Here is a 15,071-nt window from a genome sequence, read left to right as displayed (position 1 = left end):
GGCGCCCCCGCCTTGCACACTGTGAACGTCTGTGCGCGTGTGCGGCGCCAAAGGGCCGCCTCCAAATGGTAGCTGATTAATTCAGAGTGAAATCAAGCAAATCCCCGTGGTCCCTGGATGGGCAGCAAGCCAGCTGCCGCCACCCGCGTTCTATGCGTTAGGGCAGAGAACGTTCGGATCAGTGTGAAACGGCCAGAAGGTAAAATACAAGGGGACCCAAAGGGTCCACTGGGGCGACGGAGCCGGGCAGGAGGCGGGTCACACGGGGACTCCCGTGCCCTCACCATTAACTCTGCAGGTGACGCAGCGTCACTGAGGACAGTTGCAAGAGAACGATGCTCCAGGCGTGCTGCTGGACAGAACATTCCGGCACCGGCTAAGCGGACAAATGAAGCTCACGTGTAACTAAAGGATAATACACACGAAAATAAAACCGAAAATTCCTAGCAAATTTCTAAGAAAACCTGACCGATTACACAGACAGTCCTAGAAAATTTCTAAGCAAATTTCTAGCAAATTTCTAAGAAAACCTGACTGACTACACAGACGGTCTAAGCCACAGGCGTCGAGAAACGATAGCTTTAAGAGAGAACTCTTCCAATGCGGGAGACAGAGTGTCCACACCGTACAAAGACATCCACCATACCGGCACTTAGGGACAAAAAACACAACAGCAAAATGGGTCCAGGACCTGAAAAAAAAAAAAAAAATCGGTTCATGGAGAACTACTCTGAATGGCCAATAAACGTACGGAAAGAAAAATCTAAGCTCACAGTAGTCAGGGAGATGCAAGTTTAAGGAACAAGGAACCATCGCTTCATATCTAAGAGGCTGGCCAATCAAAAAGCACTAATCATGTCCGCTCCTGGCAGAAATGTGCACGTTCATCACAGCTGATAGAAGTAGAATTAATGCTGATGGGAGTAAGAGCAATAATATTCAGAATGAACTCAAAACGTGACCAGAAAGTAGTCCGAAGGCATCCGTCAAAATTGAAAACGCACAGGCACTTAGACCCAGCAACCCTCCTCCTGAAAATCTAGGCCATTGAACCAAGAGCACCGCGTGACAGAATGAAGGAAATGTTTTTCGTTTTGCTTTGTTTTTTGCAGTAGTGTTTCCAGGGGGAATAAACCTGGAAACAAACTGAAAGCCCGTCAGTGGTAGAACGCTCGCTGAATGATGATGTGCCAACCGCACGGAGTAGCTCCCACCAGCGAGAAGAATGGATCGAGCTGGGCCCGGCGAAGGAGGACCACGGGCCGAAGGTAATGAGAAACGGGAAAAGACTCAGAATCGAGAGGATGGTTCGGTGCACTGAAAGCTCAGACTCAGGACCCAGGCTGTTGGGGCTCGGAGCCGGCATCTGCCACCTCGCACCCACTGAGTCGCTTAGGGCGAGTTCCTCAATCTCTCCGAACCCCAGTGGTCTCACCTGTAAAACGCCTCAGAGAAGTGTGACAAGGTTTGACATGCAAAACACTCGGATCGGGGACTGGCACACAGTCGGCACTCAGTAAACACCCGCTGTCATTATGGGACCCCCCGCCCCGCCATCTAAACGCGATGATCAGAAATCTCCGCGAGAACGTAGGTGAGGTCCCCCGACTCCCTCTGCCGTTTGATTTCTCTCGGGGGCACTGGCCTCTCCATTACTAACACGCTCATAATTTACTCATTTCCTTTGCTTATCTCTGCCCTGCTTCGGGACTTGGGCTCTGCGGAGGACGGGGTCTGTGGTGCGTCCTGTTCCTCGCTCTGCTCCCAGCGCCGAGGACAGTACGAGGCAGGCAGTAGGCGTTCGAAACGCACATGCTGAACGAGCACCCGGGGCCCCATCTGCCGGCCTCCGGTGTGCCCGAGCACCCCGCCCCGCTCGCCTGCACCGGCGTAGCCTGCAAACGTGACACCTCTGCCCGCGCGAGTCGTTCCCTTCACAAGGGAACCTCAACGTCATGTGTAAGAATGCCATCAAAACGTAACGGTGAATTAGATGTGTGTGTGTGTGTGTGTGTGTGTGTGTGTGTGTGTGTGTTTTTAAGAAGGCCTTTAAAACTCCATGCTTCGTCCTTCGAGTCCTACTGAAATCATCAGGCCTCTTTCCAGAAAGAAAAATCCACTCAAAGCTTTACAAAAGCTACACACGCTGTGTCACGTGAAGATCCTTCAACGAGCAACTTGACCAGCTTTGGGGCTGGTCCGAGCACACGGGGTCGGAGTAGCAGCGTCACGAGGATACGTACCAGCCTCTGCAGCAGCCGGACCTGCCTCGGGGCCCTGAGTCCTCCCTGTGGAAAGAGGAGAGGCGTGAAACGTGACTGCGGTCGTTCTTCAAGGAGCTCCACGAGCAGGTTAAAACCACCTCGCATTCACGAAGAAGGCGCATCATCCAGAAAAGCCGGTTTAATCAAGGAGCTTCTAGGCCAGACTGAGAATCTGGCTGACCGTTTGACCCAGGATGTCACACGACCCAAGTGTCCTTCCATCTGCGGGGATGAAGAGCTCACTGGGACATCTGTATTCTGCTTCCCTTTGTTCTGGGCGTGGAAAGTGGGGTCCATTGTCACAAGTAAACGCATCCCTTAGTCTGAGGGGCTCAGGGATTCAGCTCGAAATGAGGGGCTCAGGGATTCAGCTCGAAACTTGAGGAAATTCGAAGCAAAACCGGACTTACCTTGAATTTTCTTATTGTGTTTTTCTGGATGATTTGCTTTACACATTCCCACATGGCAGAGGAGAAGAGGCGTGGGAAGGTGATAAAAATCCTCATTTAAAAAAATCGTATTAACAAACCAGCTACTCTGGACCCATTTAAAAGTCCTAGCAGGTAGATGAATGTTACTGATGAAAATCACTGTTTAGATAACGAACGTGTTAACTACCATGACTGTGAGCAATAAATTGTCCTTTCTGGAGGACGATTTGACAATGTAGCTCAAAAACTTAAAAAGTACACCTAGATTTTATGCAACTTTTTTTTTACAGCCTTATGAGGTATAATTTACAAACAAGAAAATTCTCTGCAACTTTTAAAACAGTTGTTAATCATCAGAAATAGCCTAAAACAGCCTTAAAAATTGGTTTGGTTAAATATATTGTGACACACAGGTTAATCGGAATACAGCTATTAAAAATAATGACGTGGAGATACACTCATTGACACCAGTAAACGTTCATTTTATGGTGCTGTTCACTGAAGAGTCCTCTGGCCAGAGGTACTGCATTTCCTGGCCCCCTGTGGGGAAGCAGGGCCACGTGACTGGCTCTGGCCAATAAGGTACAAATGTGACATCTGTCACTTCCGGGCCCAGTGTTCAATTACGGATGTGTGATCCTGCAGAAACGCCTGTTCTCTGTGGCACAGTAACTGACGTTTGTGATGGTAGCCACGCCACCGAGCCCGGGTTCCTGACTGGCCACCATGTGCACCCACTGCCAAGCCATGATGGACAAGCTGTATAAGCAAGAAAGAGCCATTTGTCACCTGAGACCTAGAGACAGGGGTCGTTACCACAGTATAACCCAGCCTGTCCTGGCCGATACATCCAATGTACATGTTTAAGGGATGAGACCAGGTACCAAAACACCTACCCAACATGGCCTCATTTTTGTATATATAAGTGTGCGTCTGTGTAGAATGCACCAAAATGCTCGTGGCTGTTACCGTGGGGTGGCTGAATTCTTTCTCTTTAAGGTTTTCTGTATTACTTCGGTTTCTGAAAAACTGGCAATTACTACTTCCAATAACAGAAAAAAAAAAGATATTTCCATTTGTAAACTAAAAGTACAACGGAACTGTTTTAATCCCCATCCTCTCCCTGATCCTTCCGGGGCGGGGGAGGGGAGGTGGGAGATGTACAGACCCTCCTGTAAATTACTACTACGAGCCATCATTACATAGGCCAAATGACATTTATAGAGCCTCCTATTGTATAGAACATAGAACACAGAGAGAACACAGGACTCAGGCTGACATCCACCCTGACTCAGACTCAGAACCCAGTAACGGCGCGGCGGACGCTGGTCTCTGCTTCTCAGATGAGGGGGGCTGTGCGAGGCTGTCCCAGGAAAGCAGCCGAAGCAGCCCGGGCGAGGTCTTTACCACATCCGCAGGTTCGTCTCCCCCTCCCCGAGACGGGGGAGTTGGCTCAGGACCACCCAAGACAACCGTGATGGGAAGGGAAGCCCAGGTCCTGCACGTACTAAGCTCTCCGACTGATCTAAAGGCTTCTCTTTGAAGTCTCCTCCTTTGTAAAATCGGTTTTCCAAAAAAAATAAATAAATAAACAAGCGTTACAGAGAACAGGAGGAGGGTTTTTTTTTTTTTTTTCTCATTTTCGAGATGACTATCTGACATCTCAGGGGATCGCTATGGCTACACTTCAAGCCAAGTTTAAACTCAGACTGACCCAGAAGCGAAACCTCCCAGGTGTAGTCCACGCAGAAGCGAAGACTCCGGTGCCGGCTGGGACCGCACTGGAAATGACTCGGGCGCCACCGCCACTGTCCTCAGCGGGCATCCCTGATCCCTTCGACCGTTTGAGCGCTCTCCCGTGGCCCTGTAAGAGTCCGGGAGCGGGGCCTCAGGACAGATCAGCGACTCAAGTTTAATGTCAAGGACCGCCATGAAATCTCAGAGCTCCCACCGACCCGCTCAGGGCCCCAAATCACTGCCTTAGGAGATGGTACAAACGGGGTCGTTTGCTCTCCCTGGGCTGAGCTTATTTCTTCCAGCGTCAGAACAGAAGGCGTCCCGGCCAGCACATTTCTTGAGATGGATAAGCCTTGTCATCGGGGACCACACTAACTTAAAAGAAACAAACACACTCCCGAAAATTTAACAAAGTAATTCTTATAAGTGACAAAGGAAATGGGAAAAAAAAAAAAAAAGAAGAATGCGGCATGTTCTTTAGCCATCGTGAAGACGTGGCTGGAACTTGTCACGCAGGATGTCTGTAGGAGTCGGATAAGGGGGAAGGAAATTTAAGAAAATCACGTTCGGTACAGGAACCGAGGTGAGAAACGGTCAGCTTCAAGGACCTGCCTCTGCCTCTCTACCTCGTGAGGACCCGGCAGCCTTCCCCTCCTCAGGGGGTGGGAGGTGGCTGAAGGGTTCCTTTGCACCAAGAAAGTGGCAAAGACACCCTTGGGGCTGAGGTGTGGACCACCCCCCACCCGCCCCGTCCTCCGGGAGTCCAACTAGGGGTCAGAAGTGGCAGGTGCTGCTTCCACGTTCATAATTTGGATACTAGAGATTGTATTTTTCCCCAGGATCTGTCATCGTGTTGGATCACGACGGGAAGGGAAGAAAAAACAACCTGAAAGCATTCTAAAAAGCCCGTAAATGGGAAGGAGCGTGGGCAGACAGGCGGGCGGCGAAGGCCGATTCCGCCTGCGGTGAGAGGCTCTGAACACGTGAAACACGCACATCGCCCTTGGCCGTGGGTGCCATGGGTGCCGGAGCGTCCCGGGCCGGCAGCAAAGGCACCGAAGCAGGGCCAGCGCCCCCTTGATCCGCCTCGCGGGCCCTGTCGCCGGCTCCGCGACCCTCACTCCCATGGCAGAGCCAAGAGACGCCGCGCTTCCGCCAGCCGCGGCCGCACACCGTCAGGCGCTTCGCACGAGGTCCCGGGGGACTCTGCATGCTGGCCGCAGCTTCGGGGGTGCTCTGGAACCCCGACGCCAAGACCAGCCACTCGGCAGCCGGTCGCCTCAGAGGTTGCTCATGAGACCCGAAACAGAGCCGAAGGCTACAGGTTGCAGAGGCAGTGGCGATGCCATCGGCCACCGGGGCTGGGGACACCCATCTGGGAAGGTCCCCGTCTGGGTACTTCTCCATCACGCGCACAGAAGTTCTCTTCTTCCGGAGTAATGTCACTGCAGGTCACTCAGCTATTAACCCTTCTGCAACTCGGGGTGCCCACAACTCAGTAATGGAAGACGCAGCTTCGTTGGGGGATGAAATTCCAAACAATTTCCAGGTAATGTAAAAAAATAATAATAATAACTGGCCTTAGGCAAGCTGCTGTTTCTTTTCATTGCAAAAAAAAAAAAAAAAAAAAAACACGCACATGCACACAATGGAAATGGACCTCGCCTATGGGTTCAGGACCCCTGCCCGCCCCCGCGCGGCTCAGGTCTCCATCCGATAACCCCGTCTTCCCATTCCGATGCGGCTGTTCCATAAAGAACGGCTGGGTCGTCCCGCTGGAAACCCGACAGCACCTGCGCCAGGGGCGCTTCACGTCTGAGACCCAGGCTTCGTGAAGAGCGCTAGTTAGGGACACCAAGCCACCTGCGACTCGCCACCCGATTCTCAGGACTCCCCCACCCTGCCTTCGCCCCCCTCCCGCCCCCCGCGAAGCAGCGAGATGTGGCTGGTTTGGGGCTGAGGAAATCTCTGGAATCTCTCCCGGAATGTCCTCCTTCCCCACTCAGCTCTGCGTCTCCTTTTCCACAGTCCCGCCCACGCGCATAAAGGGGACATTGTCGAGTGGTCTGGAGCTCACGAAACCTTTTACTGACTTTACTTTTCAAAGAGAAGAAAGAAGGAAGGAAGGGAGGGAGGGAGGAGAGGAGAGGAGAGGGAAAAGAAAAGAAAAGAAAAGAAAAGAAAAGAAAAGAAAAGAAAAAAGAAAAGAAAAGAAAAAAGAAAAGAAAAGAAAGAAAAGAAGAAAGGAAGAAAGAAATTTAAAAACAAAAACAAAAACAAAAACCAGTCATCATGTTTTTCTGTGTTTTCCCAAATGCAAAACGTTGGTTCCGAGTGAGAGACCATAAAAAATTAAAACTCCAGAAATTCTCGATTTGGGGACATAGAAATGTGTCACCACCCCGCATGCGCTGCCACAGGCACATACTGATCCCTGTCCATGCGCGGGGGCCACACATAGAAATCGCACCGAAACGGTTTGCGTTTGCTGGTGAACACGGAAGCGGCTCGGTCCCTGGAGGAGTCCCTCGCCCTCCGCACACCCGTGTCCCCATCCACGCTGTGCGTCCGGGCACCGGGGGCGGGGACGTCACCCCTCTGCGAACCCGCCACGCTCCTCCTGGGAAAAGCGAGCACACGCAGGCTCTCCCCGCGGCGGTAACTGCAGATCACCCAGCCGGGCGTGCATACCGAAGATTAGCTGATAGTGCTCCGGGCCAGTACTTTGCCCGAATTAACTCATTTAAGCCCCACGACAACCGCAAGAGCAGAAGCGGGTTTATCATTTTTCTATCTGCTATTTTGCGATCGTTCAGAAGCTAGTAAGATAGAAGCTTCGGCGCCGCTCGCTTGCCCAGAGCTGTCAGCGGGTGACACTGTGGTCTGTCCCCCAGCGGGTGACACTTGTGGTCTGTCCCCTTGCGGAGGTGTCAATTATTGTCATTTACTTGTCATCCTCAATAAGTGCTCACTTCCGCACCCAATTTTGTAGCCATAATTTGATCTTCTCTTTCTCCGAGAGGGCCCTGCAGATCGTGCAGACCTCACTCCCTTTTCAAAACCTAGGCCCGCCCCCGCCTATGACGTAGAAACCATTAACAGCTCCGTCTTGAGGCTGATGACCCCGAGAGGCGGAGAGGTTACGTCTCTTGCCCAAGTTCACACAGCTGGTGAGTGGTAGCACCCAGATCTGAACCCAGGCAATCTGGCCCCCCACACTGGATGGCTCATTAGTTCTTACAGAGGTCCTAGCAAATTCCCTGGAACATCACGGGCCCTCGATAATTGACGGTTATTATTATTTTGTAAATTAAAAATTGCTTTTGTAATAACAGGAATACGGTCCTATCCTAATTTAAAGAAACAGTGTCAATTTGAAACTCAGGAAACAGAAATTTGTAGCAGGCTGATTTTATACGAGAAACTCTCTCTTCTATATTAATTTCCTACAAGATGCCTTTAAAGCAGTATTATTCCAAGCGCGGTCCACAAAGCACCTGCGGATAGTTCTGACGAGAGGGAGGTCAGAAGCCTGACTGTCTAATGAGCTCCCCGAGAGTTTCCTTCTGCATGTCGAAGTTTAAAAAACAGCTTACAGTGGTCCTGTTTTGGGTAATATCGGATGCGGTTGAGGTGGGAGGGCGGATGTGAGAAAAAAAATTTGAATCTAAGGTGTTATTAGTAATACCTCCAATTAAAGGTAAGTGACAAATAAGGTAACATCAACGAAACCGCAATACAGGTTAATAGGCATATCGCTCCCATAAGAGAACTCGAGTTTCCACATAATTCTGAAGATGATCATGTCGGAGCTAGAGCGCTGATACATTCCCAGGTACTGCTCTCGGTTTGAAGTCCATTAATTCTCTCAATTTTCAAAATCCTGCTAATCAAGTCATCTCATCATCCACACTCTAGAGGAGGAAACAGAGGCTTGCAGACACACTAGGTGACCCCCAGAAAGCGCAGAGCCAGGATGCAACCCCGAATGCCTGGCCCTCAAATCCTCCATCACGCGAAGGACGTGAATAATCTTAAAAACTGTGAAAGGGTCGAGATAAAAAGGTAAAACTGCCAATTTTCACAGAACTCTCTATCCTGAAAGTTCCTTCTGATTTGGTCATTTTTCAAGATGATTAAATAAGGCCATGGGTTGAAGACAGCAGGGAATCACGAGAACGGGCCAAAACCCACGCTGTCCTGCAGGAGGGCTGAGAGAGATTGTTGAGCCTACTTGGCCCTGCAGATGTTGGAGATTTAACCCCTCCTCCTGGTTCCTGATTCGTAAACAGAATCTTTGTTTCGGTTCCTCCCACATTCTCCTTCCTCCCCACCCCTCCCCTGGCACTTCGGCTGCCCAGGCCTAGGAGCGAGCACCCATGTCAGTTGCAGACACCGCTCCGAGCACTTTAGGTATGTCGGCCATTCCATCCTCATCACCCTGTTCTTTCCCACACCTTACAGAACTGCAAATCGAGGCCCCGAGTAACTCAAGCTGTTAAGAGACAGAATCAGGAATCAAGCCCGGGCAGCCTGGCACCGAGCCCGCGCCCTTAAGCACTTACGGAAACCCTACCCCTTATCGAGTGCCCGCTGCGCACCAAGTCCTTCACACACACACTAGCAGCCAAGCCTTACACACGTGCTCACAAGCAGACGGATGCACTCTCCACTTTGATCAGCAGGAGAGGAAGGCGTGAGGAGCTCAGACAGCTTGTCCGGCTGCAAGAGCAGAGGTGGCCAAGACCAGCCCTTCTGCAGGGGTCCCCCCTCCCCCCTCCGGCATGCACCCTGCCCTCTCCACCATGCGGCCTCTGGGATTTTTGTGGGCGATGCCTCCTGACAGCCCCACAAGAATGACCGTCTCTCCCTTTCTGCAGAGACAGCCATGAGGCAGAGGGGCGCTGAGATGCTTGGGTTCTGGGGTCTCCTGGGGAACCACCTGAGGCTGGGCCAGACTCCCTCCTCCAGCTCTGCGCTGCAAACAGCCGCACTGGACGGGGGGAGGGGACGCGCCCGCTCACCTCTTCCTCCCGAGGTGTGACTCCGTGCTCTAGGCTACACGGTTTGAATGCATAATTAAATGGCACTTGTGCAGACAGCACCCAGAGGAGCAGATGTGCACGCCCACTTTACTTGGGTCACAGCCACCATCTCTCCCTATAAGGTCTTTACGCCGATAATCGGGCGAACTTGTTTTCTATTCCTCAGAAAGCTTTTCCATTCATCCGCCATGGCGTTGAGATCTCATGTTTGCAGGTTTCATCCACCTGAGAGGTTGAGCCGCGACAAACGCAAGCCCCAGATTAACTAGGGGCACCGAGACGCTTGGGTTCTGGGGTCTCCGCAGACCGCCCCTCCCCCCCTCAACAGCCGAACTGGTGGCGGGACCTGCAGAGGCTCCTCAGCGTTTGGGCTTCCCCTGGACTGCGCTTTCTCTACCAACAGCTAGGCACGTCCGTGTAACAACGCTGCGCCCCCCACGCCCCTCTTAAACACGACCCCTGTCATTAGCTCAGCAGAAATCCCGCAGATGGCAGGGGCCAAGGTCCCCCACACAGTCCTGCAGGAAGTGCCCCCATCCCGACTCCGGCCGCGAGCGACCACAGATGGGGGAGCTCCCCCGCAGAAGGCTGGGGAGTGGGGGGGTGATGTGACAAGAGATGGGGGTGGTCCCCCCTTCCTCCGTCCAGGACTTGTCAAAGGAGCCTGTCCAGCAGCCAGGCGCCAAAGGAGGCAGCAGGGGGGGACAGCAGCCGGCGACCCGGGCCCTCCCCGAGTCCCCCCACATCTCCACTCACTTGCTCCGAAGTGTCACCCCAGCTCCTCGCCTCTTCCAGCGACCCCGCACAGAGCGGCAGCCCCAAGCACAGCGCCAGCAGCAGGAGCATGGCGACCCGGGGCCGCGGCGGGGCTCGGGGCGCAGCGGACGCGCGCAGGGCACCGCGCCGGGCTCGGCAGCTGCGGCCGCGCACGGCCCCGCCTCCCCGCCCCCCCCCGCGCGCCCCGCCCCCGGCCCGCCCCGCGCCGCGCGGGTCCAAGCGGGTCCCCACTGCTCCTGGTGACGCTGCGGACTGGCCAGCCAGGAGCACAGCTCGCCCCATGGGCGCGACCCAACCTGCCCTCAGCCCGGCCCCACGCCCCCCCCACTCCCTCCCTCCACCGCCGCCTGCTCCTGCGACACCTCCCGACGCCTCCCAGCCCGTCCCAGCCCCTCCTCGGCCCCCAAGGTGTGAAACGCTTCCTCACAGGCACAGACGCCCTTCATTCCAGGCTCAGGCCACGCCAAGGGCCGGCCAGACTCTCCACACAAAGCCCGGCCCTCCACCTGCCACATGCGCCACCCCACCTGCCGTCCATACCGCCCCGGGGCTATGTTTACCCCCCACCTGTTACACTTACCCCCACCTGCAGCCTGAGGCCGCAGGAGACCACCCTGCCCAGAGGATAGCAGCTCCTCTCGGCCTCAGGCGCTGATGCTCAGAAGCCAAATTAAGGGATGCTAATTAGTGGCCTAATCCGAAAAGTGTTAGGATGCCTCCCAGTTTTTGCAGTTCCGCCATGAAGAGCAAACAAGCTAGAACTGGCACCGTGTAGTGTTTCTAATTTTTCGGTCGTTAATCATGGGAATGATTGGATCATCCTCACGAGCTATCGGTGGCATGTCCCTCCTGCCACGGGAAGAATTAGTACGTGCCAACTGTCCACGCCCGGGCTCGGACAGGCTGGGCACAGCTCCGCCGTGGCGGGAGCTGCTGGTTTACTTCATCTTCTGAAAGACAATCGCCTGAAAGACATTCGTATGTGTCTGCGACAATTACGTCTAAACGGATGGGCCGGATAATAGCGAGAGGTCCCCTGCGACCTCGATGGCCCAGGACAGGGACAGGGCACCCTCAAACACGGAGCTGCCACTCTGTGGAAGAAATGCAGCCTTTTTTCATAATAATCACGAGGAAACGTGGAAAAACGTTCCTAGTGTAAAATCAAGGGCGGGGAGGGAATCAGGTCACGTCACTAGATCGACAGAATGGTTGTAATTAGGTAAAAATGCAAACACAGGCACGTAAGAACTAGGGGGGAAAACGTGAAAAATGAAAAAGTGGGTGCGTCCGCGTGACACCTCTTCTCACGATGTTTTATTTACTCTCGTTGAAATGCTGTGTGTTCGGAAGAGACGTTAGGAGAAGGGGAAAAAAATACCCGAACACGTCGCCGCTGCGAAATAATTGGAAGGAGGACCGTCGTCGTTAGCGGTTAATCGTTTAATAGCCTCGCCACGGGCTAATTAAAAAAACAGGCGACCAACAGAAGTGACAGCGGCTGGTCCCGGGAGGGTTCGAGAGCGAAGCCCCCGGCTGAGGAGAGCTCCGAACTAAGTCAAAGGGTTTCCATTTTTAGTCCTTTGACAGCCTGACCGCGAGTTACAGGCGCGTCCCATGCCCCGGGGTGACTTAGAAATGCAGCGCGAAAATCATGTGCACGCCCTCGCCTCCCTAGACAGTGCCAAATCTTCTGGAAGCAAGGTCTGCTCATGTCCCCTGCCCACTTCCTCCCCTCACCCCCCGTCGTACCAAAGGAAAAATGCCCACTTGTGAACGGAAAGCTGAATTTGGAAAGAGCGAGGTTATCCGAAAGGGGACAATACCGGCTCTATTATTTCAGTCCTCCGACAGAGCTGGGACCACGCCTGTCTCCCCCGCCTGCCGCCCCCTGGCCCGCCCGTCTCTGTTTGGGGCCTTGCAGCTGTGCTTTGTCCAGTTCGGGCCAGTCGACGTCCGCGGAAGTCCAACCTTAAGAAACGTGAGTTTTGCTTTCTTCGTCTCGTGAGACTCCCTAATGCTACTCCAGCCCGCAGTGCCAGCGCATGTGTTAAGGCCGGTTTCTCCAAACGGGACGGAAGGTCTTTGAGGACGAGTTTCTTCCCCCACAACGTGCAGCCCCCCGCCAAATACGTAAGGCCAGCACTTCCAGTTAACACGGGATGACTGGCATTAGGCCTGGGCGTGGGGTGAGGCGGGGCGCCTCTTCATGACGGACCCCTGTCTGTCCTACAGGCCAAGCCAGGGCCAAATCAGGGGCTGTTCTCCGCAGGCCCCGGGCCCTAGGGACTGTCTGATGCTAAGTGACGCTCATTCTGGCTCAGGCCGGCACCCCTGCCCCTTGCTACTGCCAGGTTCTGGGGCGGGTGCTGTCCCGACCTGGTCAGGCATGCGAAGTAGCTTCGTGTACCTGGTAGCGTTTACGTACCAGCATCCGTGACTTTACCGTCTCTTCTTCGGCACCTGCCGAGCAGCACAGACGCCCGCTCTGCCTTGCGGCCCCCCAAAACATGCCCGCATGTGAGCTGCTTTCCTTACTAGCTCCTTTCATTACGAGACCGGAGTGGCACCTCTTTCTTGGGTCTTGCCCTGCCCTCCGCTTAGGGGGGTAGGTTTTCAGTCCTGGGCCTTTTCCCTGGGCCTGTGTGAATGAACGGGGGGCCCAGGCTGGCCGTGCTGGGGGAGAGGAGGGCTGGGCTATCGCCCAAACTCGAGCACTGCCTAGCTACGGGACTTGGGAGAGTTCCCGAACGTCCCAGTGTTTGCAAAGCGTGGTAGCCTAGGTTCCTATGTGACAGTCTGGGACCAAATGGGCGTGGTCTTTAAAAACTAGGTAGGTGTCATAAAGATAAGGCCCAGTGAAAGTTTCCCAAAACTGCTGACCTACATAAACAAAAATTCATTATTGCCCTTATAAAGGGTAAAAATAATTAACTGTCCCCCCAAAGGGGCCGAGCTGTCCCACGCACATGCATCCTGGGACACCATGCTCATTGCACCTCCAGGAGGAGCCGGTTTTCCAGATGAGACTAACTGAACTATAACCTCGAGGCTGGAACCGACCCTAGAGGACGTCAGGCCCGATCCCAAGGGGCTAGTCCAGGACCACACGCCAGTGAGAGACGCGGCTCGAGTTGGAATGTCCGCTGGGAGGATCTCAGCCCAGGCTCGGCAGCGAGGGCATCAGAAGGCACGAAGGACCAGGGGCTCCTGCCCTCCGCGCCTGCTCTTTCAAGGAAATGTCTCCCCGAGGAACGGAAGGATGGGCCAAGGTCCCCAAATTTTAGACTCAAGCTCATCAGAGTTACCGGCGTTGTCCTGGTCTCCCGCTGGTGGCTGGTGGGCCTGAAGCCGTGGCTACTTACCCAAGGCAGAGACCGAAGGAGGAAAGGCAGGCTGTTTTCTTTTCCTCTGCCTTGAACTTAACCCCTGACACCTCCTGGTTCCCATACCCGGCTGCTCTGAGGTTTCAGCCCCCGCCAAGTCCCCTGGGCGCCCTCCAGTCCCTCCCTGAGGCCACGATCCTCTCCGAGTGTCTCAGAGGCCACTATTGTGTTGTGGGCCAGCCCTCTCTCCCTGACTCGGTCTCACCTTTTTATCTACTTCTGCGACCTTGTGTTTCTCTTGGACCCCTGACAACTTTGCAAAGCCGCTAGGAAAGACCTTGGCTTTCTTCCTTCTTCTTAATCAAAGAGACTGGGAGGGAATGGGGTCCTTCGGGCTTTGGCACCACGATTTCTCAGGGCCATGCTATCTCCGGAGTCTCATCGTACTCACTTTTCACCCAGTTTACCAGTCGCTGAGTTTTATCCAGAGAGAAGCTTTGTGCAGGAGGAAATAGAGAACGAAGTTTTCTAATTCCCTGTGGCTGATGACTGGCTGGCCGAGTTTACCAACTACTCACAAACTGTGACATGTCACATATACTTCAATTATCTGTTTACAAAGTCGAGACACAAACTACGCTGATTTCCTCGTGGGCGAGGACTGTCTCGTGCTCATCTTTAGACCCCCATCTCGGGCCGGCGGCCGAGACAGGCTCAGCATGCGGTACGTTTGACGGGGACGGGGAATGAAAGGTGTGTTTCCGCCATCGCGCTGCCCTGTGCCGGCCACATACGCAAGTTGCAGACCTTGGACAACAAGCGCTTACCTCTCCAGAGGTGAGATTTTCAAAGAAAAATGTAATACTCACTCCTCAATGGCCAAAAGCACTTTAGCCCACAATTACCCTCTTTGCTATTTATTCTCCTTTGTGACAGCTACGATTGTAAGAACCGGGGAAAGACATGTGAATTGCAGACCCTCCGTATGATACCCTGATGCTTCCTTTTCTCTCACAGTGCTACATTCTTGACAGACTCGGCAAGAGAAGCAAGTGCTAATGTACCAATTTCCTCACGCCTCCCTCCGTTTTTCTATGCAGAGACCCTTGTCCTTTCGAGGCTCTCCCTGTAAAACTCTGCTCTCAGAAACCGCCCCAGCCTCTCTCCAAACGCACACACTACAAGCATTTCTCACCCTGACGGATGATTAAAGTTTATAACATGTAGAAACATAATGTTAACATTCGAATCTTCAGAAGGCACCGTGGGCATTAACTTTGCCTTACATCCTAACAGCGCACGCACACGAAATCACGGCCGGTTCTTCTCTCTTGGGCATCGGCCGCGGGTAGCTGTCTTGACTCGTGCACATCTGCTTCAAGGTATGAGGCGAAGCCAAGCAAACAGTTCTAAAAATATACTTGTGAGTTGAGCAATGGTTTGTCCCGAAGAAACGCTCATTAAACAACAAACGATCTCAGTGCAAAGTTA

The 15,071-nt window shown here is 53.5% G+C and overlaps 1 protein-coding gene across 3 annotated transcripts in view; it reads right to left on the bottom strand.

The window, feature by feature from the left end:
- Nucleotides 1-13,648, bottom strand: part of ITIH5 (inter-alpha-trypsin inhibitor heavy chain 5) — a 58,529-nt gene extending 44,881 nt beyond the window's left edge. Inside the window, exons 1-2 of one of the 3 annotated variants that reach the window (XM_016136401.2) lie at nucleotides 13,620-13,648; nucleotides 2,244-2,288 (exon numbers count right to left, since the gene is read on the bottom strand). Coding sequence is in view for 2 of the 3 variants with exons in the window: in XM_016136402.2 (XP_015991888.2) it covers nucleotides 2,244-2,288; nucleotides 10,234-10,323 (135 nt within the window). In the remaining variant the exon portion in view is untranslated. Of the gene's footprint in view, nucleotides 1-2,243; nucleotides 2,289-10,233; nucleotides 10,369-13,619 lie in introns of those variants that run through there. The other 2 variants (XM_016136402.2, XM_016136403.2) reach the window with 2 other exon arrangements.
- Nucleotides 13,649-15,071: the final 1,423 nt, after the last annotated feature.

Source organism: Rousettus aegyptiacus, unplaced genomic scaffold, assembly GCF_014176215.1.
Source record: "Rousettus aegyptiacus isolate mRouAeg1 unplaced genomic scaffold, mRouAeg1.p scaffold_m13_p_10, whole genome shotgun sequence".
Lineage (NCBI taxonomy): Eukaryota > Metazoa > Chordata > Mammalia > Chiroptera > Pteropodidae > Rousettus > Rousettus aegyptiacus.
Note: the sequence above shows the minus strand (reverse complement) of the source record. Positions and strands in the feature narration are given on the sequence as shown.